Here is a 22127-nt window from a genome sequence, read left to right on the forward strand (position 1 = left end):
TAGATTTGGGTGGGAATTTGGGGAGGAATTTTGGGGGAATTTTGGGGATTCTGAGGTGAATTTGGGGCCAATTTTGGTGATTTTGGGGAAATTTGGGGGGATTTTGGGGATTCTGGGGGGAATTTGGGGCCAATTTTGGTGATTTTGGGGAAATTTGGGGGATTTGGGGATTCTGGGGGAATTTGGGGCCAATTTTGGGGAAATTTGGGGGGGATTTTGGAGATTCTGGGGGGAATTTGGGGCCAATTTTGGTGATTTTGGGGGGAAATTTGGGGGGATTTTGGGTGGATTTTGGGGATTTGGGAGGGAATTTGGGGATTTTTGGGGGGATTTTAGGGGGATTTGGGCGGGGAATTTGGAGATTTTGGGGGGATTTGGGCAGGAAATTGGGGATTTTGGGGGGATTTGGGATTTTGGGGGGGATTTTAGGGGGGAATTTGGGGAGAATTTGGGATTTTGGGGGGATTTTAGGGGGATTTGGGCAGGAATTTGGGAGAATTTGGGGATTTTGGGTGGAATTTGGGGATTTTGGGGAGGATTTTGGGACATTTTGGGGGGAATTTGGGGGATTTTGGGGGGAATTTGGGGATTTTTGCAAGGATTTGGGGGATTTTGGGGAGGATTTTGGGACATTTTGGGGGAAATTTGGGCACAATTTGGGGCATTGTGGGGGGAATTTGGGAGGAAATTGAAAGATTTTGGGTGGATTTGGGAGGAAATTGAAGGATTTTGGGTGGATTTGTGGAGATTTTGTGTGGATTTGAGGAGATTTTGGGGTGAATTTGTGGAGATTTTGGGGTGAATTTTGACCAAAACCCCCAAGAATTCGCGGGCGATTTGGGGCATTTTGGGTGCAATTTGGGCCATTTTGATGAACTCACCCCCCCCTCCCCCCCCTCCCCCACCTCCTCCATTTGAGGAGGGGTCCCTGGGGCCTCCCCCTCCCCACATTTCAGATCAATGGGGTGGAGATCCAGGACCGGGAGGAGGCCGTGGCCTTCCTGACCCGTGAGCAGCAAACCAACATCTCCCTGCTGCTGGCCCGGCCCGAGAGCCAGGTGGGGCTGGGGGCGCCCCCAAACTGGGGAGGGGTCCCCAAAAATGGGGAGGGGTCCCCAAATCTGGGGAGGGGTCCCCAGAGCCGGGCAGGGGTCCCCAAATCTGGGGAGGGGTCCCCAAAACTGGGGAGGGGTCCCCAAAGCCGGGCAGGGGTCCCCAAAACTGGGCAGGGGTCCCCAAAACTGGGGAGGGGTCCCCAAAACTGGGGAGGGGTCCCCAAAACTGGGCTGGGGTCCCCAGAGCCTGGGAGGGGTCCGCAAAGCCGGGCAGGGGTCCCCAAATCTGGGCAGGGGTCCCCAAAGCCAGGGAGGGGTCCCCAAAACTCGGGAGGGGTCCCCAAAACTGGGGAGGGGTCCCCAAAGCTGGGGAGGGGTCCCCAAAACTGGGGAGGGGTCCCCAAAGACGGGCAGGGGTCCCCAGAGCCGGGCAGGGGTCCCCAAAACTGGGGAGGGGTCCCCAAAGCTGGGGAGGGGTCCCCAAAGCTGGGGAGGGGTCCCCGGGGGGGTTTGGGAGCAGCAAAGTTGGAAAAAATGGAGGGAAAAGTGATTGATAGGGGAATTTGGGGAGGGGGAGTTGAAGGGGGTGGGAAATTGGGGAGGGGTCCCGAGGGGTTTTTGGGGGGATCCTGAGGGGTTTTTGGGGGGATCCTGAGGGAATTTGGGGGAAATTTTAGGGATTTTGGGAGCACCAAAGATGTCGGGAAAGGAGGCAAAATATTTGGGATGAGAGGGGTGGGAATCTGGGGAGGGGAACCTGGGGGTCCCTGGGGGTTTCTGGGGGTCTCAGGGGTCCCTGGCGGGGGGAGGAGTCCCTGGGGGTCTTGGGGTCTCGGGGGGTCCCTTGGGGTCTCTGGGGGGGTCCCGGGGGTCTCTGGGGTCCTGGGGGTCCTTGTGGGGTCTCTGGGATCTCTGGGGGGGTCCCTGTGGGGGTCCTGGGGGTCTCGGGGGGTTCCGGGGGTCCCTGAGGGGCTCTGGGGGTCCCTGGGGGGGTCCCTGAGGGGTCCCGGTGGGGTCCCTGGGGGTCTCTGAGGATTCCTGGGGTCTCGGGGTGTCCCTATGGGGTCCCTGGGTGTCCCTGTGGGTCCCCGTTGGTCCCTGGGTGTCCCTCTGGGTCCCTATGGGTGTCCCTGGGTGTCCCTGAGGGTCTCTGGGGTCTCGGGGGGTTCCGGGGGTCCCTGGGTGTCCCTGTGGGTCTCAGGGGGTCCCGGGGGTCTCAGGGTGTCCCTGTGGGTCCCTGGGTGTCCCTATGGGTCCCTGTGTGTCCCTGGGTGTCCCTGGGTGTCCCTATGGGTGTCCCTGGGTGTCCCTATGGGGGTCTCTGGATGTCCCTATGGGTCTCTGAGGATCCCTGGGTGTCCCTGTGTGTCCCTGGGGGTGTCCCTGGGTGTCCCTGGGTGTCCCTGGGGGGATCCCTGTCAGTCCCTGGGGGTGTCCCTATGGGTGTCCCTGGGGGTCCCTGTGGGTCCCTGTGTGTCCCTGGGTGTCCCTGGGGGGGTCCCAGGGGTCCCTGTGGGTGTCCCTGGGTGTCCCTGGGTGTCCCTGGGGGTCCCTGTGTGTCCCTATGGGTGTCCCTATGGGTGTCCCTATGTGTGTCCCTGTGTGTCCCTATGGGTGTCCCTATGGGTGTCCCTATGGGTGTCCCTGGGGGTCCCTATGGGTCCCTGGGTGTCCCTGTGGGTGTCCCTGAGGGTCTCTGGGGTCTCGGGGGGTTCCGGGGATCCCTGGGTGTCCCTGTGGGTCCCTGTGGGTCCCTGGGTGTCCCTGTGGGTCCCTGGGTGTCCCTATGGGTCCCTGGGTGTCCCTATGGGTGTCCCTGTCGGTCCCTGTGGGTCCCTGGGTGTCCCTGTGTGTCCCTGGGTGTCCCTGGGGTCCCATGGGTGCTGGCCCCCTCCCCAGCGCTGGCGGGACAGTGACCGCGAGGATTTCCTGGATGGGTTCGGCTCCGATGAGGACCCCGAGATCAGGGGGGCCTGGACCCCCCCCGGGCAGGTGAGAAATGGGGGAAAATGGGGGAAAATGGGAAAAATGGGGGGAAAATGGGAAAAATGGGGAGGAAATGGGAAAAATGGGGGAAAATGGGGGGAAAATGGGGGGAAAATGGGGAAAAATGGGGGGGAAATAGGGAAACTGGGGGAAAAATGGGAAAAAAATGGGGGAAATGGGGGGAAATGGGGGGGAAATGGGGAGGAAATGGGGAAAAATGGGGGTGAAATGGGGGGGAATGGGGGAAAAATGGGGGAAATTGGGGGAAAATGGGGAAACTGGGGGAGAAATGGGGGAAAATGGGGGGAAAATGGAAAAAGTGGGGGGAAATGGGGGAAAAATGGGGGGAAAATGGGGGTGAAAATAGGAAAAGGGGGGAATGGGGGGGAATGGGGGAAATGGGGGGGGGAATGGGGGGGAGGGGGGGAGGAAGGGGGGAGGGAATGGGGGAAATTGGGAAAAATGGGGAAAATGGGGGAAAATGGGAAAAATGGGGGGAAATGGGAAAAATGGGGGGGAAATGGGAGGAAAATGGGAAAAAATGGGGGAAAAATGGGGGGGAAATGGGAAAAATGGGGGGAAATGGGGAAAAATGGGGGGAAAATGGGGGGAAATGGGAAAAATGGGAAATGGGAATTGGGGCGGCAAAAAAAATGGGGGAAAATGGGTAAAAATGGGAATTGGGGAGGGTAAAAATGGGGGGGGGAAATGGGTAAAAATGGGGGAAAATGGGAAAATGGGAAAATGGGAGAAAATGGGAATTGGGGGGGCTAAAAATGGGGGGGAAATGGAGGAAAATGGGGGAAAATGGGAAAAATGGGGGAAAATGGGAATTGGGGAGGGTAAAAAATGGGGGGGAATGGTGAAAAATAGAGAAAATGGGAATTGGGAGGGAAAAAGGAAATTGTGAGGGGAAAAATAGGGAGAAATGGGAATTGGGAGGGGAAAAATAGGGAGAAATGGGAACTGGGAGGGGGGAAAGGGGAATAATGGGGATGGGGATAAAATGGGGGAAAATGGGAATTGGATGAAAAAAATGGAAATTGGGAGGGGGGGAAAGGGGCAAAAATGGGGATAGGAGTTAAAAAAGGGGGAAAAAATGTGAATTGGAGGGGTTCAATGGGTCTGGGGGATCCCAAGGCAGAGGGGAAGGGGCTGGGAGGGAATTGGGGGGGGGTCCCGGGATGGCGATGAGAATTTGGGGGGGGCGGGGCTATAAAGGGGTCCTGGGGGGGGTCCCTGCTCATTTTGGGGGTCCCCCCCCCAGCCCCCCAGCCCGGCCACGCCCGGCGGCGGCCGCGGGGCCGAGCCCGACAGCGGCGTGGGGCGCACGGACGAATCCACGCGCAACGAGGAGAGCTCGGAGCACGATCTGCTGGGCGAGGAGGCCGGCGAGGGGCCCCCTCCGCCCCCTCGGCCTCCCCCGCCTCGCCGCGAACCCCAAAACCCCCAAAATTCACCCCAAAACCCGCCCCGGCTCCACGCAAAACCCGGCGCTGGATTAGCGGCGGCGGCGGCGCGGAGCGGCTCCGGCTCCAGCTGCGGGTCGGCGGAAGAGCCGGCAGCGGAGCGGGCGGGCGGCGCGGAACGGCGGGCTTAGAACCAGGCTTAGAACCGGGCTTTGAAGCGGGCTTAGAAGCGGGGTTAAGGCCGGGGTTAGGGCCGGGTTTGGGTTTAGGGCCGGGTTTGGGTTTAGGGCCGGGTTTGGGGCCCGGCTCGGCCTCTCCGCCGCTGGCCGCGCTGAGCCCCGCGGAGCTGCGGCGCTACCGGGCCCTGCGCGGGCGCTGCGCGGGGCCCGCGGGCCGGGCGGAGCTGGCGCGGCTCGAGGAGGAGCTGCGGCACCTGGAGTTCAAATGCCGGCACCTCCTGCGGGCCCAGCAGCTGGAGCGGCTCCGGGAGCGAGGCCGCCGAGCCTGGCGAGAGCCCAGGCCGGGCGTGGAGGGCCCTTTGGCCGATATCGCCGAAGCTCCGGAACGCGACAGCACCAGCGCCTACAACACCGGCGAGAGCTCCCGCAGCTCCCCGCTCCTGCTGCGGGCCGGCCTCGGAGCCGCTCCGCCACCAGCACCACCACCGCCACCCTCCGGAGCTCCGGGCAGCGCTAAAGGGCCCCGGGGGAAGCGGCCAGGCCGGGACCGGCTGCTCAAAGCTCGGGCCATCAAAATCCTGGAGGAACGCGGCGGCTCCACGGATGACGACGCGCGGAGCGAGCTGAAAACCGGGCGCTACTGGAGCCGCGAGCAGCGCAAGCAGCACCTGGCCCGGGCTCGGGAGCAGCGCAGGCGCCGGGAGCTGCTGCTCCAAGGGCGGCCCGAGCTCCCCGCAGGGCCCGCGGGGGTCCCGGGGGTCGCGGAGGTGGCGCCCCCTCCTCAACACGGGCAGGGGTCGCGGCGGGGGCTGCGCAAGAGGAGCCGGCGCATCCTGGATAATTGGGTGACGATCCAGGAGATGATGCTGGCACAGCACGGGGGGCGCCTGGAGCACCCCCTGCTCTCGGTCACCACCGTGTGACACCCGCGGGGGCTTGGGGACGGAAAAATTCCTCAAATCGCCCAAAAATTCCTCAAATCCCCACCAAAATTCCTCAAATCCCACCCAAAATTCCTCAAATCGCCACCCAAAATCCTCAAATCCCCACCAAAATTCCTCAGATTCCCCCCCCAAAATTTTCTCGTGGTCTCGCCCAGCGCTGTCCCCTCTCGGGGTCTCTGTCCCCGCTCGGGGTCTCTGTCCCCTCTCGGGGTCTCTGTCCCCTCTCGGGGGTCTCTGTCCCCTCTCGGGGTCTCTGTCCCCTCTCGGGGGTCTCTGTCCCTCTCGGGGTCTCTGTCCCCTCTCGGGGGTGTCTCTGTGTCCCCTTTGTCCCAAGCACAAATTGAGGAGGGGTCGCTCCCCCTCTCTTGTCCCCGTTGTGGTGTCTGTGGCCGTGCTTAGTTTTGGGGTTCTTTAGGGTTTTTTCAGGGGTTTTTTTACACATTTTTGGGTCATTTCCTCCTCTCTCTCTCACACCCTCAGGGCTGGGAGGGTCCCCCCCAAGAGGCCAAACCAGCCCTGGACCCCCGCACCCCAAAAAAATCAACAAAAACAACAAAAAAAACCCCAAAAAATGAAAAAAAAAAAATCGTGGGGTGTTTCCCCCTCCCCTCCCCACCTCTGTCTGTGTCTGTCGGGGGGGGGGAGGGGCCGCATTTGGGAATGAAGGAAAAACAAGAAAACCTCGTTTTTACTCATTTCAGCCATTTTTGTGCAGCCTCGTGTTTGGGGGTTTGGGAGGGAAAAATTTGGGGATCCCAAAAATGGGGGTGGGGGTGGTAAGGTTGGGGACGGTCCCCAAAAATGCAGGGGACAAAATTTGGGGAGAGGGAAAATTTGGGGATTTGTCCCGACCTTCTGGGAGGGTAAAAATGGGGGGAAAGTGGGGATTTGGGGTAAAGAATGGGAATTTGGGGGTAAAAAATGGGAATTTTGGGGTAAAAAAAATGGGAATATGGGGGAAAAAAATGGGAATTTGGGGGTAAAAAAAAAGGGAATATGGGGGTAAAAAACCCGGGAATTTGGGGGTAAAAATGGGAATTTGGGGGTAAAAAATGGGAATATGGGGGTAAAAAAAATGGAAATTTGGAGGTTAAAAATGGGAATTTGGAGGTTAAAAAAATGGGAATATGAGGGTAAAAATGGGAATATGGGGGTAAAAAATGGGAATATGGGGGTAAAAAAAAGGGAATATAGGGGCAAAAAAAGGGAATTTGGGGGTAAAAATGGGAATATGGGGGTAAAAAAATGGAATTTGGAGGTTAAAAAATGGGAATTTGGAGGTTAAAAAAATGGAATTTGGGGGTAAAAAATGGGAATTTGGAGGTAAAAATGGGAATTTGGGTTAAAAATGGGAATATGAGGGTAAAAAATGGGAATATGAGGGTAAAAAATGGGAATATGGGGGTAAAAAATGGGAATTTGGGTTAAAAACCGAAGGGAAATTGGGAATTGGGGGATAAAAAAGGGGGGGTAAAGAATGAGGTAAAAATGGGAATTGGGTGGGGAAAAACAGAAATAAAAACCAACCAAGGTTTGGGGACTGCACCCCAAAAACGCCCAGGGCAAAACCTTGGGGACCCCCCGAACACAAAAAACTCCAATCTCCCCCAAAAAACCCCAAATCCCCTCCAAAAAAAAAAACCCAAATCCCCCACAGAAACAACAGGGACAAAACCCAGGGACCCCCCCCCGACCCCAAATTCCCCCCCAAAAAATCCCAAATCCTCCCCAAAAAACCCCAAATCCCGCCCAAACCCCAACAGGGACAAAACCTGGGGACCCCCCTGAACCCAAAAAACCCCAAATTCCCCCCCAAAAACCCAAAATTCCCCCCCCAAAAAACCCCAAATACCCCCCAAAAAAACCCAAATCCTCCCACCCAAAAAAACCCAAATCCCCCCCAAAACCCAACAGGGACAAAACCCAGGGACCCCTCCCCCGACCCAAATTCCCCTCAAAAAACCCCAAATCCCCCCCAAAAAAACCCAAATTCCCCTCAGAAAACCCCAAATTCCCCTCAAAAAACCCCAAATCCTCCCACCCAAAAAACCCCAAATCCTCCCCAAAACCCTACAGGGACAAAACCCAGGGACCCCTCCCTGACCCCAAATCCTCCCCAAAAACCCCAAATCCTCCCCAGAAAACCCCAAATCCCCAAAACCCAACAGGAACAAAACCCAGGGACCACCTCTAACCTCAAAAACCCCAAATCCCCCCCAAAAAACCCCAAATCCCCCCCAAAAAAACCCAAACGGTGCCAGCAGGGAAGGATCCAGACCCTTTTATTCCACCCAGAGCCCCCCAAACCCACCCGGGTTCCTCCCAGATTTTGGGGTTCCCCGCGGGTTTTGGGGTTCCCCGCGGGTTCTGGGGGGGTTCCCGAGGTGTTTTTGGGGGTTTTTTTGGGGTTTTTTTGGGGTTTTTCAGGCGTGCAGGGCCCTCCAGCGATCCAGGGGCCCCCGGGCAGGGACGTATTTGACCCCGCAGCCGTCGGGGATCAGGCGCTTCTGGGCCACCATTTCCTCGAAGGCGTCGGCGTTGAACTTGGTGAAGCCCCATTTCTTGGAGATGTGGATCTGGGGGGACCCCAAAAATCCGTCAGGGGGACCCCAAAAAATGGTCAGGGGGACCCCAAAAATCCCCCACAGCAAAAACTGGGGGTCTCCAGGTGCCCCCATCCCAGTTTTGTAAAGGTTTTCAGCACTGTGAACTCCCCTTGTTTGGATTTTTGGGGGTCCCCATGTTGGTGAAGCCCCATTTCTTGGAGATGTGGATCTGGGGACCCCAAAAATCCGTCAGGGGGGACCCCAAACAATCCGTCAGGGGGACCCCAAAATTCCCCCACAGCAAAGTTTGGGGGTCTCCAGGTGCCCCCATCCCATTGGTTTAAAGGTTTTCAGCACCGTGAACTCCCCTTTGTTTGAAGTTTGGATTTTGGGGTCCCCACATGGTGGTGAACCCCAATTTAATGGAGATGTGGAATTTGGGGGACCCCAAAAAATGGTCAGGAGAACCCCAAAAAATGGTCAGGGGGACCCCAAAAATCCCCCACAGCAAAATCTGGGGGTCTCCAGGTGCCCCCATCCCATTGGTTTAAAGGATTTTTGGGAACCCCCTGGTTGGAAGTTTGGATTTTTGGGGTCCCCAAAAGTTGGTGAACCCCAATTTAATGGAGATGTGGATCTGGGGGACCCCAAAAATCCATCAGGGGGACCCCAAAAGCCCCCCACAGCAAAATTTGGGGGCACCCCAGAGCTTCCCAAAACCTTCTGGCACCCCAAAAATTTCCCATTTTCCTCCTCATCCCCTTAACTCAACATCCCCATAAATTTTGGGGCACCCCACAACCTCCCCAGATTTTTGGGGTGCCCCCAGAACCCTTTGGAGTGTCCCAGAACCCTTTGGGTGCCCCCTGAATTTATGGGGTGTCCCTCAGAACCCTTTTGGGTGCCCCCCAGGACCCTTTGGGTTGTCCCCCGAGTTTCCTGGGGTTGCCCCCCCGAGTTTTTTGGGGTTCCCCTCAAGTTTATTGGGGTGTTCCCCGAGTTTTCTCCCAGAGTTTTTTGGGGTTCCCTCTGAATTTTCTGGGGTTCCCCCGAGTTTTTTGGGGTTTCCCCCCCCCCCCCAGTTTTTTGGGGTGTCCCCCGAGTTTATTGGGGCGTCCCCCGACTTTTCTCCCCGAATTTTTCGGGTGTCCCTCAAGTTTTCTGGGTCCCCCCCGAGTTTTTTGGGGTTCCCCCTTGAGTTTTTGGGGTTCCTCCCCCAGTTTTTGGGTTTTCCCTCCCAGTTTTTGGGGTCCCCCCCTGTTTATTGGGCTCCCCCCAGTTTTTGGGTTCTCCCCGAGTTTTTTGGGTTCCTCCCAAGTTTTTTTGGGTTTCCCCCTGACTTTTTGGGGTTTCCCCCCCGAGTTTTTTGGGTTTTCCCCTGAATTTTTGGGTTTTCCCTCCCAGTTTTTTGGGGTTACCCCCCATTTTTGGGGTGCCCCGGTACCTTCTGGCGTCCCGGGAACTTGAACTTGGCTCTCCTGAGCGCCTCCACCACGTGCTCCTTGTTCTGGGCCTTGGTGCGGATGGACATGATCACCTGGCCAATGTGCACCCGGGCCACCGTGCCCTGCGGCTTCCCGAAGGCTCCACGCATGCCAGTCTGGAGCCTGGATACACACAGAGACCCCAGACCCAATTATAGACCCCAGACCCAATTATAGACCCCAGACCCAATTACAGATACACCCAAACCCACTGACAATGCACCCATCCCACCGTGCCCTGCGGCTTCCCAAAGGCTCCGCGCATGCCGGTCTGCAGCCTGGGCACAAAGAAGAGACCCAGACCCAATTATAGACACACCCTGAGACCCCAGACCCAATTATAGACCCCAGACCCAATTACAGACACACCCTGAGACCCCAGACCCAATTATAGACCCAATTATAGACCCCAGACCCAATTATAGAAACACCCAGAGACCCTAAACCCACTGTCAATGCACCCATCCCACCGTGCCCTGCGGCTTCCCGAAGGCCCCGCGCATTCCTGTCTGCAGCCTGGGCACAAAGAGAGACCCCAGACCCAATTACAGACCCCAGACCCAATTATAGACTCCAGACCCAATTATAGACACAGACTGAGACCCCAGACCCAATTACAGACCCCAGACCCATTTACAGACCTGCCCTGAGACCCCAGACCCAATTACAGAAACACCCAGAGACCCCAAACCCACTGACAATGCACCCGGGCCCTGCGGCTTCCCGAAGGCCCCGTGCATGCCGGTCTGGAGCCTGGGCACAAAGAGAGACCCCAGACCCAATTATAGACCCCAGACCCAATTACAGCCCCCAAACCCAGCCCAGACCCACTGACAATGCACCCGGGCCACCGTGCCCTGAGGCTTCCCGAAGGCTCCACGCATCCCGGTCTGGAGCCTGGATACACACAGAGACCCCAGACCCAATTATAGACCCCAGACCCATTTACAGAAACACCCAGAGACCCTAAACCCACTGACAATGCACCCGGGCCACCCGTGCCCTGCGGCTTCCCGAAGGCTCCACGCATTCCTGTCTGCAGCCTGGGCACAAAGAGAGACCCCAGACCCAATTACAGACCCCAGACCCAATTACAGACCCCAGACCCAATTACTGACCTGCCCTGAGACCCCAGACCCAATTATAGACACACAGTGAGACCCCAGACCCAATTACTGACCCCAAACCCAGCCCAGACCCACTGACAATGCACCCATCCCACCGTGCCCTGCGGCTTCCCGAAGGCTCCACGCATCCTGGTCTGGGCCTGGACACAAAGAGAGACCCCCAGACCCAATTACAGACCCCAGACCCAATTACTGACCTGCCCTGAGACCCCAGACCCAATTACAGATACACCCAAACCCACTGACAATGCACCCGGGCCACCGTGCCCTGAGGCTTCCCAAAGGCTCCACGCATTCCTGTCTGGAGCCTGGGGGGCAGAGAGAGACCCCAGACCCAATTATAGACACACACTGAGACCCCAGACCCAATTACAGACCCCAGACCCAATTACAGACCCCAGACCCAGCCCAAACCCACTGACAATGCACCCACGCCACCGTGCCCTGCGGCTTCCCGAAGGCTCCCACGCATGCCGGTCTGGAGCCTGGGGGGCAGAGAGACCCCAGACCCAATTACAGACCCCAGACCCAATTACTGACCTGCCCTGAGACCCCAGACCCAATTACAGATACACCCAAACCCACTGTCAATGCACCCGCGCCACCGTGCCCTGCGGCTTCCCGAAGGCTCCACGCATGCCGGTCTGGAGCCTGGGGGGCAGAGAGACCCCAGACCCAATTACAGACCCCAGACCCAATTACTGACCTGCCCTGAGACCCCAGACCCAATTACAGATACACCCAAACCCACTGTCAATGCACCCGCGCCACCGTGCCCTGCGGCTTCCCGAAGGCTCCACGCATGCCGGTCTGGAGTCTGGAGGAGAGAGACCCCAGACCCATTTACTGACCCCAGACCCAATTATAGACCTGCCCTGAGACCCCAGACCCAATTACAGAAACACCCAGAGACCCCAGACCCATTTACAGACACACCCAGAGACCCTAAACCCACTGACAATGCACCCGCACCACCGTGCCCTGCGGCTTCCCGAAGGCCCCGCGCATCCTGGTCTGCAGCCTGGATACACACAGAGACCCAGACCCATTTACTGACCTGCCCTGAGACCCCAGACCCAATTATAGACACACACAGAGACCCCAGACCCAATTATAGACCCCAGACCCAATTACAGACACACCCAGAGACCCCAGACCCAATTACTGACCCAAGCCCACACCCCTGTCTGCAGCTGCCAGGGGGAAATTGGGGAGGGCTCAGCATGGGGAGACCCCAGACTTAATTTCAGACCCACACAGAGACCCCAGACCCAATTATAGACACACACAGAGACCCCAGACCTAATTACAGATACGCCCACAGACCCCAGACCCAAATATACAAACACCCAGAGACCCCAGACCCAGTCACAGACCTGCCCTGAGACCCCAGACCCAATTACAGACACAAACACAAGGGACCCCAGACCCAATTCCAGACCTGCCCTGAGACCCCAGATCCATTTACAGACCCAGAGACCCCAGACTCAATTCCAGACCCACACAGAGACCCCAGACCCATTTACAGACCCACACAAAGACCCCAGACTCAATTATAGACACACCCAGAGACCCCAGACCCAATTCCAGACCCAAGGGACCCCAGACCCAGCCCAAGGAGGGATTTTGGTGCCCCCAGGGAAGGTTCGAAGCCCCCAGACCCATTTCAGAGGGGATTTTTGGTGCCCCCCCGAGACGATTTTGGGGTTTTATCCCCCCCAATTTGGGTTTTTGCCCCCAGGGGAGATTTTTACCCCCCCTGGGGTATTTTGGGGATTTTTTTTCCCAACCTCAGGGTATTTTGGGGTTTTTTGGGTTTTTCTGGGGGTTTTTGTCCCCCTGGGTTATTTCGGTTTTTTTGGGGTTTTTTTTTGGGGTTTTTTGCTCCCCCCCGGGGTTTTTGCCCCCCAGGGTATTTTGGGTTTTTTTGGGGGGTATTTTCGGGTTTTTTTGGGGTTTTTGCGCCCCGGGGGTATTTTTGGTTTTTTTTGGGGTTTTTGCCCCCCCGGGGTATTTTGGGGTATTTTTGGTTTTTTTGGGTTTTTTGCCCCCCCCCAGGGTATTCTGGGTTTTTTTGGGGGGGTATTTTTGGGGGTTTTTTGGGGGGTATTTTTGGGGTTTTTTTGGGGTTTTTTTGGGTTTTTTGCCCCCCCGGGGTATTTTGGATTTTTTTGGCGTTTTTGCCCCCCCGGGTATTTTTTGGTTTTTTTGGGGGTTTTTGCGCCCCCGGGGTATTTGGGGTTTTTTTGGGTTATTTTGGGTTTTTTGCCCCCCCCGGGGTATTTTGGTTTTTTTGAGGTTTTTTTGGGTATTTTGGGTATTTTTGGGTTTTTTGGTTTTTTTGGGGTTTTTTTTTGGGTATTTTTGGTTTTTTTTGGGTATTTTTGGGTTTTTGTCCCCCGGCCCCCTTTGGGAGGCCCCCCCAGGTGGGGGAGGGGTCCCTACACAGCCGGGGGGGGGAGGGGGTCTCTGTGCGCAGCCACTGCACGCCGGGCCCCAGGGGGGAGGGGCACGGCCGGCTTAATTAGCTGCGGTAATTAACGGGGTAATGAACGGCTTAATGAGCTGCGGTAATTAACGGGTGATTAATGGGTTAATTAGCTGCGGTAATTAATGGGTTAATGAAGGGCTTAATGAGCTGCGGTAATTAACGGGTAATGAAGGGCTTAATTAGCTGCGGTAATTAATGGGTTAATGAACGGCTTAATTAGCTGCGGTAATTAACGGGTTAATGAACGGCTTAATTAGCTGCGGGTAATTAATGGGTTAATGAACGGCTTAATGAGCTGCGGTAATTAATGGGTGATTAACGGGGTAATGAGCTGCGGTAATTAACGGGTGATTAACGGCTTAATGAGCTGCGGTAATTAACGGGGTAATGAACGTCTTAATTAGCTGCGGTAATTAACGGGTGATTAATGGCTTAATTAGCTGCGGGTAATTAACGGGTGATTAATGGCTTAATGAGCTGCGGTAATTAACGGGTGATTAATGGGTTAATGAGCTGGGGGTAATTAATGGGCTAATGAATGGCTTAATTAGTTGCGGGTAATTAATAGGTTAATGAACGGCTTAATTAGCTGGGTAATTAACGGGTAATTAGCTGCGGTAATTAACGGGTTAATGAACAGCTTAATTAGCTGAGGTAATTAATGGGTTAATTAATGGCTTAATTAGCTGCGGTAATTAACGGGTTCATTAATGGCTTAATTAGTTGTGGGGCAATAAATGGCCTAATTAATGGCTTAATGAGTTGAGGATTTCGGGGACCCCTGCAAATTTCAGGACACCCCCAATTCAGGGCAACCTTCCATGACCCATCCCTGAAACTTCTCCCCTTCAACTTTGGGAACGCCCCCAGGATTTTGGGGTCCCCCTGAGAATTTTGGGGTCCCCCTGAGGATCTTGGGGTTGCCCTGAGAATATCGGGGACCCCCTGAAGATTTTGGGGACCCCTGCAAATTTTAGGACACCCCCTTTTTAGGACACCCCCAATTCAGGGCGACCTTCCCAAGACCCATCCCAGAAACTTCTCCCCTTCAACTTTCGGAACCTCCCCAAAACTCCAGGAACCCCCCCAGGATTTCGGGGTTCCCCTGAGGATTTTGGGGTCCCCCTGAGGATTTCGGGGTCCCCCTGAAGATTTGAGGACCCCCAAAAAGGGACCTCAAAGACCCCCAAATTTCAGGACACCCCCAATTCAGGGCGACCTTCCCATGACCCATCCCCGAAACTTCTCCCCTTCAACTTTGGGAACCTTCCCAAAACTCCAGGAACCCCCCCAGGATTTTGGGGTTCCCCTGAGGATTTCGGGGTCCCCCTGAGGATTTCAGGGTCCCCCTGAAGATTTTGGGGACCCCCAAAAGGGATCTCAAAGACCCCTAAATTTTAGGACACCCCCAATTCAGGGCAACCTTCCCATGACCCATCCCCGAAACTTCTCCCCTTCAACTTCAGGAACGCCCCCAGAATTTTGGGGCCTCCCTGAGGATTTTGGGGTTCCCCTGAGGATCTTGGGGTCCCCCCAGTGATTTCGGGGTCCCCCTGAGAATTTTGGGGACCCCTGCAAATTTTAGGACACCCCCTTTTTAAGACACCCCCAATTCATGGGGACCTTCCCATGATCCCATCCCCGAAAATTCTCCCCTTCAAGTTTCGGAACCTCCCCAAAACTCCAGGAACCCCCCCAGGATTTCGGGGTCCCCCTGATAATTTCGGGGTCCCCCAGAGGATTTCGGGGTCCCCCTGGTGATTTTGGGAACCCCCAAAAGGGACCTCAAAGACCCCCAAATTTTTAAGACACCCCCAATTCAGGGCAACCTTCCCATGACCCATCCCAGAAACTTCTCCCCTTTAGCTTCATGAACGCCCCCAGAATTTTGGGGTCCCCCTGAGAATTTTGGGGTTGCCCTGAGGATCTTGGGGTTCCCCTGAGGATTTCGGGGACCCCCTGAGAATTTTGGGGACCCCTGCAAATTTTAGGACACCCCCTTTTTAGGACACCCCCAATTCATGGGGACCTTCCCATGACCCATCCCAGAAACTTCTCCCCTTCAACTTTCGGAATCTCCCCAAAACTCCAGGAACCCCCCCAGAATTTTGGGGTTCCCCTGAGGATTTCGGGGTCCCCCTGAGGATTTCGGGGTCCCCCTGAAGATTTTGGGGACCCCCAAAACGGACCTCAAAGATGCCCCCAAATTTTAGGACACCCCCAATTCAGGGCAACCTTCCCATGACCCATCCCCGAAACTTCTCCCCTTTAACTTTCGGAATCTCCCCAAAACTCCAGGAACCCCCCCAGAATTTCAGGGTTCCCCTGAGGATTTTGGGGTTCCCCTGGTGATTTTGGGGTCCCCCCGGTGATTTCGGGGCTCCCCAAAAGGGACCTCAAAGCCCCCCAAATTTTAGGACACCCCCAATTCAGGGGGACCTTCCCAAGACCCCATTCCCAAACCACTCCTGGGAACTTCTCCCCTTTAACTTCAGGAACCTCCCCAAAACTCCAGGAACCCCCCAAAATTTTGGGGTCCCTTTGAGGATTTTGGGGTTCCCCCGGTGATTTCGGGGTCCCCCTGGAGATTTCGGGGACCCCCAAAAGGAACCTCAAAGCCCCCCAAATTTTAGGACACCCCCAATTCATGGGGATCTTCCCATGACCCATCCCAGAAACTTCTCCCCTTCAACTTTGGGAATCTCCCCAAAACTCCAGGATCCCCCCCAGAATTTCGGGGTCCCCCTGAGGGTTTCGGGGTCTCCCAGATAATTTCGGGGTCCCCCTGAAGATTCTGAGGACCCCCAAAAGGGACCTCAAAGCCCCCCAAATTTTAGGACACCCCCAATTCATGGGGACCTTCCCATGACCCATCCCAGAAACTTCTCCCCTTCAACTTCAGGAACGCCCCCAGAATTTTGGGGCCTCCCTGAGGATTTTGGGGTCCCCCTGAGAATTTTGGGGTTGCCCTGAGGATCTTGGGGTCCCCCCAGTGATTTCGGGGTCCCCCTGAGAATTTTGGGGACCCCTGCAAATTTTAGGACACCCCCTTTTTAGGACACCCCCAATTCATGGGGACCTTCCCATGACCCATCCCCAAAACTTTTCCCCTTTAACTTTCGGAATCTCCCCAAAACTCCAGGAACCCCCCCAGGATTTTGGGGTTCCCATGGGGATTTCGGGGTCCCCCTGAAGATTTTGGGGACCCAAAAAGGGATTTCAAAGACCCCCAAATTTTAAGACACCCCCAATTCATGGGGACCTTCCCATGACCCATCCCAGAAACTTCTCCCCTTTAACTTCAGGAACGCCCCCAGAATTTTGGGGTTGCCCTGAGGATCTTGGGGTTCCCCTGAGAATTTCGGGGACCCCCTGAGAATTTTGGGGACCCCTGCAAATTTCAGGACACCCCCAATTCAGGGCAACCTTCCCATGACCCATCCCCGAAACTTCTCCCCTTCAACTTTCGGAATCTCCCCAAAACTCCAGGAACATCCCAGGATTTTGGGGTCCCCCTGAGGATTTCGGGGTCCCCCCCGTCATTTTGGGGTCCCCCTGGAGATTCTGAGGACCCCCAAAAGGAACCTCAAAGACCCCCAAATTTTAGGACACCCCCAATTCAGGGCAACCTTCCCATGATCCCATCCCAGAAACTTCTCCCCTTCAGCTTCAGGAACGCCCCCAGAATTTTGGGGTCCCCCTGAGAATTTTGGGGTTGCCCTGAGGATCTTGGGGTTCCCCTGAGGATTTCGGGGACCCCCTGAGAATTTCAGGGACCCCTGCAAATTTTAGGACACCCCCTTTTTAGGACACCCCCAATTCATGGGGACCTTCCCATGACCCATCCCAGAAACTTCTCCCCTTCAACTTTCAGAACCTCCCCAAAACTCCAGGAACCCCCCAGAATTTCGGGGTTCCCCTGAGGATTTTGGGGTCCCCCCGGTGATTTTGGGGTGCCCCTGGTGATTTTGGGGTGCCCCACCTGTCGGCCCCAGCACAGGAGAGCATTTTGTTGATGCGGATGACGTGGAAGGGGTGCAGGCGCACGCGGATGTGGAAGCCGTCCTTGCCGCAGCTCTTCACCATGTACTTGTTAGCGCAGATCCGGGCGGCCTCCAGGGCTGGGGAGGGGAAATTTGGGGGGTCAGGACCCCTCCTCACATTGCTGAGACCCCTCCCCACAAAACCCACAAAAAAACCCCAAGTTTTTAGGCGAAAATTTGAGGTTTTTAGGCCAAAATTCGCCATTTTTGTGTGAAAATTCAAGGCTCGTCTCGGAAAGATTGGGGCTTTTTCAGGTGGAAATTTGGGGTTTTAGTAAAAAATTTGGAGGTTTTTGTGGGAAATTTGGGGCTTTTAGTGGGAAATTTGGGGGTTTGAGGAAAAAATTTGGGGTTTTTGGGTGAAAATTTGAGGTTTTTAGGCCAAAATTCGCCATTTTTAGGTGGAAATTCAAGGCTCGTCTTGGAAAGTTTGGGGTTTTCTCAGGTGGAAATTTGGGGGTTTTAGTAAAAAAATTTGGGGGTTTTTGTGGGAAATTTGGGGGTTTTAGAGGGAAATTTGGGGGTTTGAGAAAAAAATTTGGGGGTTTTAGGGAAAGATTTGGAGTTTTTGGGTGGAAATTTGGGGTTTTTGGGTGCATGCCCAGCTCTTCACCATGTACTTGTTAGCACAGATCCGGGCGGCCTCCAGGGCTGGGGAGGGGAAATTTGGGGGGTCAGGACCCCTCCTCACATTGCTGAGACCCCTCCCCACAAAATCCACAAAAAAACCCGAGGTTTTTAGGCAAAAATTTGAGGGTTTTAGGCAAAAATTTGAGGGTTTTAGGCCAAAATTCGCCATTTTTGCGTGAAAATTCAAGGCTCGTCTTGGAAAGTTTGGGGTTTTTTCAGGTGGAAATTTGGAGGTTTTTGTGGGAAATTTGGGGGGTTTTGTGGGAAATTTGGGGGTTTGAGGAAAAAATTTGGGTTTTTAGGTGAAAATTTGACATTTTTAGGCCAAAATTCGCCATTTTTAGGGGGAAATTCAAGGCTCGTCACGGAAAGTTTGGGGCTTTTTCAGGTGGAAATTTGGGGTGTTCAGGTGAAGAATTCAGGTTTTAAATTTGGAGTTTTAGACAAAAATCCTCCCCAAACCCTTCAAAACCCTCCCAAAAACCCCAAACTTTTAAGGATCTGCCCAAAATCCCCCAGAAAATCCTTCCAATATCCCCAAACTCTTCCCAAAACCCCCAATTTTTCAAAGATCTCCCCCAAAAATCCACCCAAAAAAAACCCCTCAATTTTTGAAAGATCTCCCCCAAAATCTTCCCCAAACCCCCAATTTTCCACAGATCTTCCCCAAAACCCCCAATTTTTAAAGATCTCCCCCAAACCCCCAATTTTCCACATATCTCCCCCAAAAACTCCAATTTTTCAAAGATCTCCCCAAAAATGCCCCTAAAATTCTCAATTTTTTCAAAGATCTCCCCCAAAAATCCTCCCCAAAACCCCAAAACTCCTCCCCAAACCCCCCAATTTTCCCCAGATCTCCCCCCAAACCCCCAATTTTCCCCAGATCTCCCCCCAAACCCCCCAATTTTCCCCAGATCCCCCCCAAATTGCCCCAAAATTGCCCAAAATTGCCCAAATCCCGGTTTTTACCCTCGGAGCTGAGCTGCTCGTACTCGTCCGACACCATGTGCCCGCACAGGGGGAACTCGTCCACTTTGGCTTTTTTCCGGCCCAGGTCGAAAATTCGAATTTTTGGGTCTGGGGGAGACACCCAGAGGGGTCAGGGGAGGATTTTGGGGGGTCCCAGCCCCGGTTTTTGGGGGATTTTTGGGGGATTTTTGGGGGATTTTGGGGTCGGGACTCACCCGGGACCCCCGGCAGAAGCGGGACTTGGGGTAGGGTTTGTTCTTGCAGTAGCGGTAACTGAGGGGAGAAAAGGGTTAAAAATGGGGGGAAAAAAGGTGAATTTATAGCTCCAAAAAATTACTGAAATAGCCCTTAAAAACAGCCTAAAATATCCCCAAAAAATCAATAAAATATCCCCCCCAAAACCCCTAAAATATCCCCAAAAAATCAATAAAATATCCCCACCAAAACCCCTAAAATATCCCTGAAATTAGGGGTAACTGCGGGGAGAAAAGGGTTAAAAATGGGGGAAAAAGGGTGAATTTTATAGCTCAAAAAATTACTGAAATATCCATTAAAAAAGGCCTGAAATATCCCCAAAAAATCAATAAAATATCCCCAAAATTATCCCCCACAAAACCCCGAAATAACCCCTAAAATATCCCCGAAATTAGCGGTAACTGAGGGGAGAAAAGGGTTAAAAATGGGGGGAAAAAAGGTGAATTTATAGCTCGAAAAATTACTGAAATATCCCTTAAAAAAGCCCTGAAATAGCCCCAAAAAAACAATAAAATATCCCAAAAATTATCCCCACAAAATCCCTAAAATATCCCAAAATTAGGGGTAACTGAGGGGAGAAAAGGGTTAAAAATGGGGGAAAAAAGGTGAATTTATAGCTCGAAAAATTACTGAAATATCCCTTAAAAACAGCCTAAAATATCCCTAAAAATGAATAAAATATCCCAAATAAACCTTTATAATAACCCCAAAAAACCCCTAAAATATCCCCAAAATTCTCCTAAATTATCCCCGAAACTCCTTAAAATTATCCCCAAAAAATGACCCCAAAATCCTCAAACCATCCCCAAAATTCCCAACCCAAAACCCCGACCCTTTTTAACCCAAAATTCTTTTTTTAACACCCCCAGCCCTTTCGGAACCCCAAATATTTCAATTTGAACCCCAAAAATTCCCTTTTCAACCCCAATTATTCCATTTTTAACCCAATTTTTTCCATTTTTAACCCCAATTTTTCCACTTTTAACCCCAAATATTCCCATTTTACCCCACTCATGAGGCCTCCAGCCCTTTTTCAATCCTATTTCTCCCTTTTAAATTTCAATTTTTCCATTTTTAACCCCAAATTTTCCATTTTTAACCCCAAATTATCCTATTTTAACCCCATTTTTTCTATTTTAACACCAACTAATAAATTTTTAACCCAAATTTTTCCTTTTTACCCCCAACCCCCCCTTTTCCCAACCCCTTCATTTGAATATTCCCATTTTAACCCCCCCCAGTGACGTCACAGCGGCCATGCCACGTCACGCCCCCCCGTTCTGACGTCACGCCCTCACCATCTCGCCGGCCTGCGGCCCATGGCGGCTCCGGGACCTGCGGGGGAACACAAGGGACGCGTTGGGGACGCAAAAACCCAAATTAACCCCAACAAAACCCCAAAAAGCCCCAAATTAAGCCCAAAACCCGCCCGGCCCGGCCCTGCCCGCGCTCCCCTCACGCCACGCTCCGACCTCGCCGCGCGCCCGAAAGAGGCCGCAGGCGCCTGCGCGCTGGTTTTATACCGCCCGCCACTTCCGGTCCCGCCCTTCACTTCCGGCGGCGCTCTGCCGCCCCGGAGGACTCATGGCGGAGACGCGGGAGGTGATGGTGAAGGGTGACGGAAGAACTCAGGAGGGGAGAGTGGAGCTGCGGGAGCGCGGAGAGAGGGAGGGGAGAGGGAAAGGAGCGGGGAGAGCGCGGCGGGGCGGCGGGAGGAGGGGCGGCCATAGAGACGGGAGGAGCCGCTCTGGCGGGCTCAGTGATCATAGAGAGGAGAAGCTCGGCCAATCAGAGCGCGCGGGGGGAAGCGGCGCAGGCGCGGTGAGGGCGTTGGGAGGGGCATTATGACGTCATTGCGTCTTTACGTAGCACCGCCTTTTCCGCTGAAATCATGAAGAAGGCGGGGCTATCGTAGGTTGATTTGCATACATTTGCATAAAGGGGCGGGACAGCACGCGGATGCTCTTCCGGGGGACTCCAAAATTCACAGGGACCCCTCCAAACCCCGCCCCCCCCCAATTCCAACCCCTCTCCCCCAAATATTTTGGGGTGAAATCCCCCAAAACTTGAGCTGAAATCCCACCCAAAATACCCCCAAAAAACCCCCCCAAAAATCCCCACCTCTCCCTAAAAAATCTCAAATCCCCTCAAAAAATCTCAAAAAAAATCTCAAAAAAAACCCCAAACCTCCTCAAATTAAACCCCCCCACCCTAAAACCCCCCAAAATCCTTCCAAAAAAACCCCAAAAACTCCAAACCCCCAGAACCCCCCCAAATAAAACCCCCATCCCACAGTACCCCACAAAATCCCCCAAAATCCCCACAAAAGATCCCAAACTCCCCCCAAAAACCCCAAAATCCCCTCCCAAAAACCAAATCCCCCCCCCAAAAAATCCCAAAAAATCCCAAATTAAACCCCCACACACCAAAATAACCCAAAAAACCCCCCAGAAAAACCCCAAAAAAAGCCCGAAAATCCCAAATGAAGCAGAAGAAGTTTTTATTTGGGGGGAGGGGGGGATAAAAAAATTCCAATAAAATAAAAACAAAACAACGAGAAAAGGGAAAAAATTGGGGGGGGGGGGGGTCCCCAAAACATCGGGGGGGGGAGGGGGGGGGAGCTGTGAGGGGGGAGGGGCAGTGAGGGGGGAGGGGCGTGAGGGGCGTGGGGGGGACCCCAAAATTTGGGGGGGAAGGGACCCCAAAATTGGGGGGAGGGGACCCCAAAATTTGGGGGGAGGGGACTCAAAATTGAGGGGGGGGAAACCCCAAAATTTGGGGGGAAGGGACCCAAAAATGGGGGAGGGGGACTCAAAATTTGGGGGAGGGGACCCTAAAAATGGGGGAGGGGCTTTGGAGTCATCAGGGGGGGTCCCCAAATTTGGGGGTGGGGTCCCCAAATCCTGGGAATTTTTGGGGCGTCCCCAAATTTTTCAGGGTGTCCCAAAACTTCTCGAAATGTCCTCAAATTTTTTTGGGGATTTCCTCAAATTTTTTGGGATTTCCCCC

At 54.2% G+C, this 22127-nt stretch overlaps 2 protein-coding genes and 1 non-coding gene across 3 annotated transcripts in view; 1 reads left to right on the forward strand and 2 right to left on the reverse strand.

Annotated features, from left to right (window-relative positions):
* The window catches only part of LOC143692304 (uncharacterized), a 7649-nt gene extending 1381 nt beyond the window's left edge, over positions 1-6268 (forward strand). The window contains exons 2-4 of the mRNA XM_077172421.1: positions 957-1058; positions 3023-3047; positions 4309-6268. Coding sequence (XP_077028536.1) covers positions 957-1058; positions 3023-3047; positions 4309-5552 — 1371 coding nt within the window. The 3' untranslated portion in view covers positions 5553-6268. The remainder of the gene's footprint in view (positions 1-956; positions 1059-3022; positions 3048-4308) is intronic.
* A 1570-nt stretch (positions 6269-7838) lies between these two features.
* Positions 7839-20586, reverse strand: LOC143692332 (large ribosomal subunit protein uL16-like). Its single transcript, XM_077172517.1, has 7 exons — positions 20572-20586; positions 20417-20452; positions 19086-19136; positions 18864-18979; positions 17204-17342; positions 9564-9726; positions 7839-8149 (listed from the first exon to the last, which is right to left on the reverse strand). The coding sequence occupies exons 2-7, from the start codon at positions 20437-20439 to the stop codon at positions 7997-7999; spliced, it is 645 nt and encodes a 214-aa protein (XP_077028632.1). The 5' UTR covers positions 20440-20452; positions 20572-20586; the 3' UTR covers positions 7839-7996.
* Positions 13121-13264, reverse strand: LOC143692346 (small nucleolar RNA SNORA70). The gene has a single exon (XR_013180286.1). It is a non-coding gene; the product is annotated as a small nucleolar RNA SNORA70 (small nucleolar RNA).
* Positions 20587-22127: the final 1541 nt, after the last annotated feature.

This window comes from Agelaius phoeniceus, chromosome 38, assembly GCF_051311805.1.
Source record: "Agelaius phoeniceus isolate bAgePho1 chromosome 38, bAgePho1.hap1, whole genome shotgun sequence".
In the NCBI taxonomy this organism is placed as follows: Eukaryota; Metazoa; Chordata; class Aves; order Passeriformes; family Icteridae; genus Agelaius; species Agelaius phoeniceus.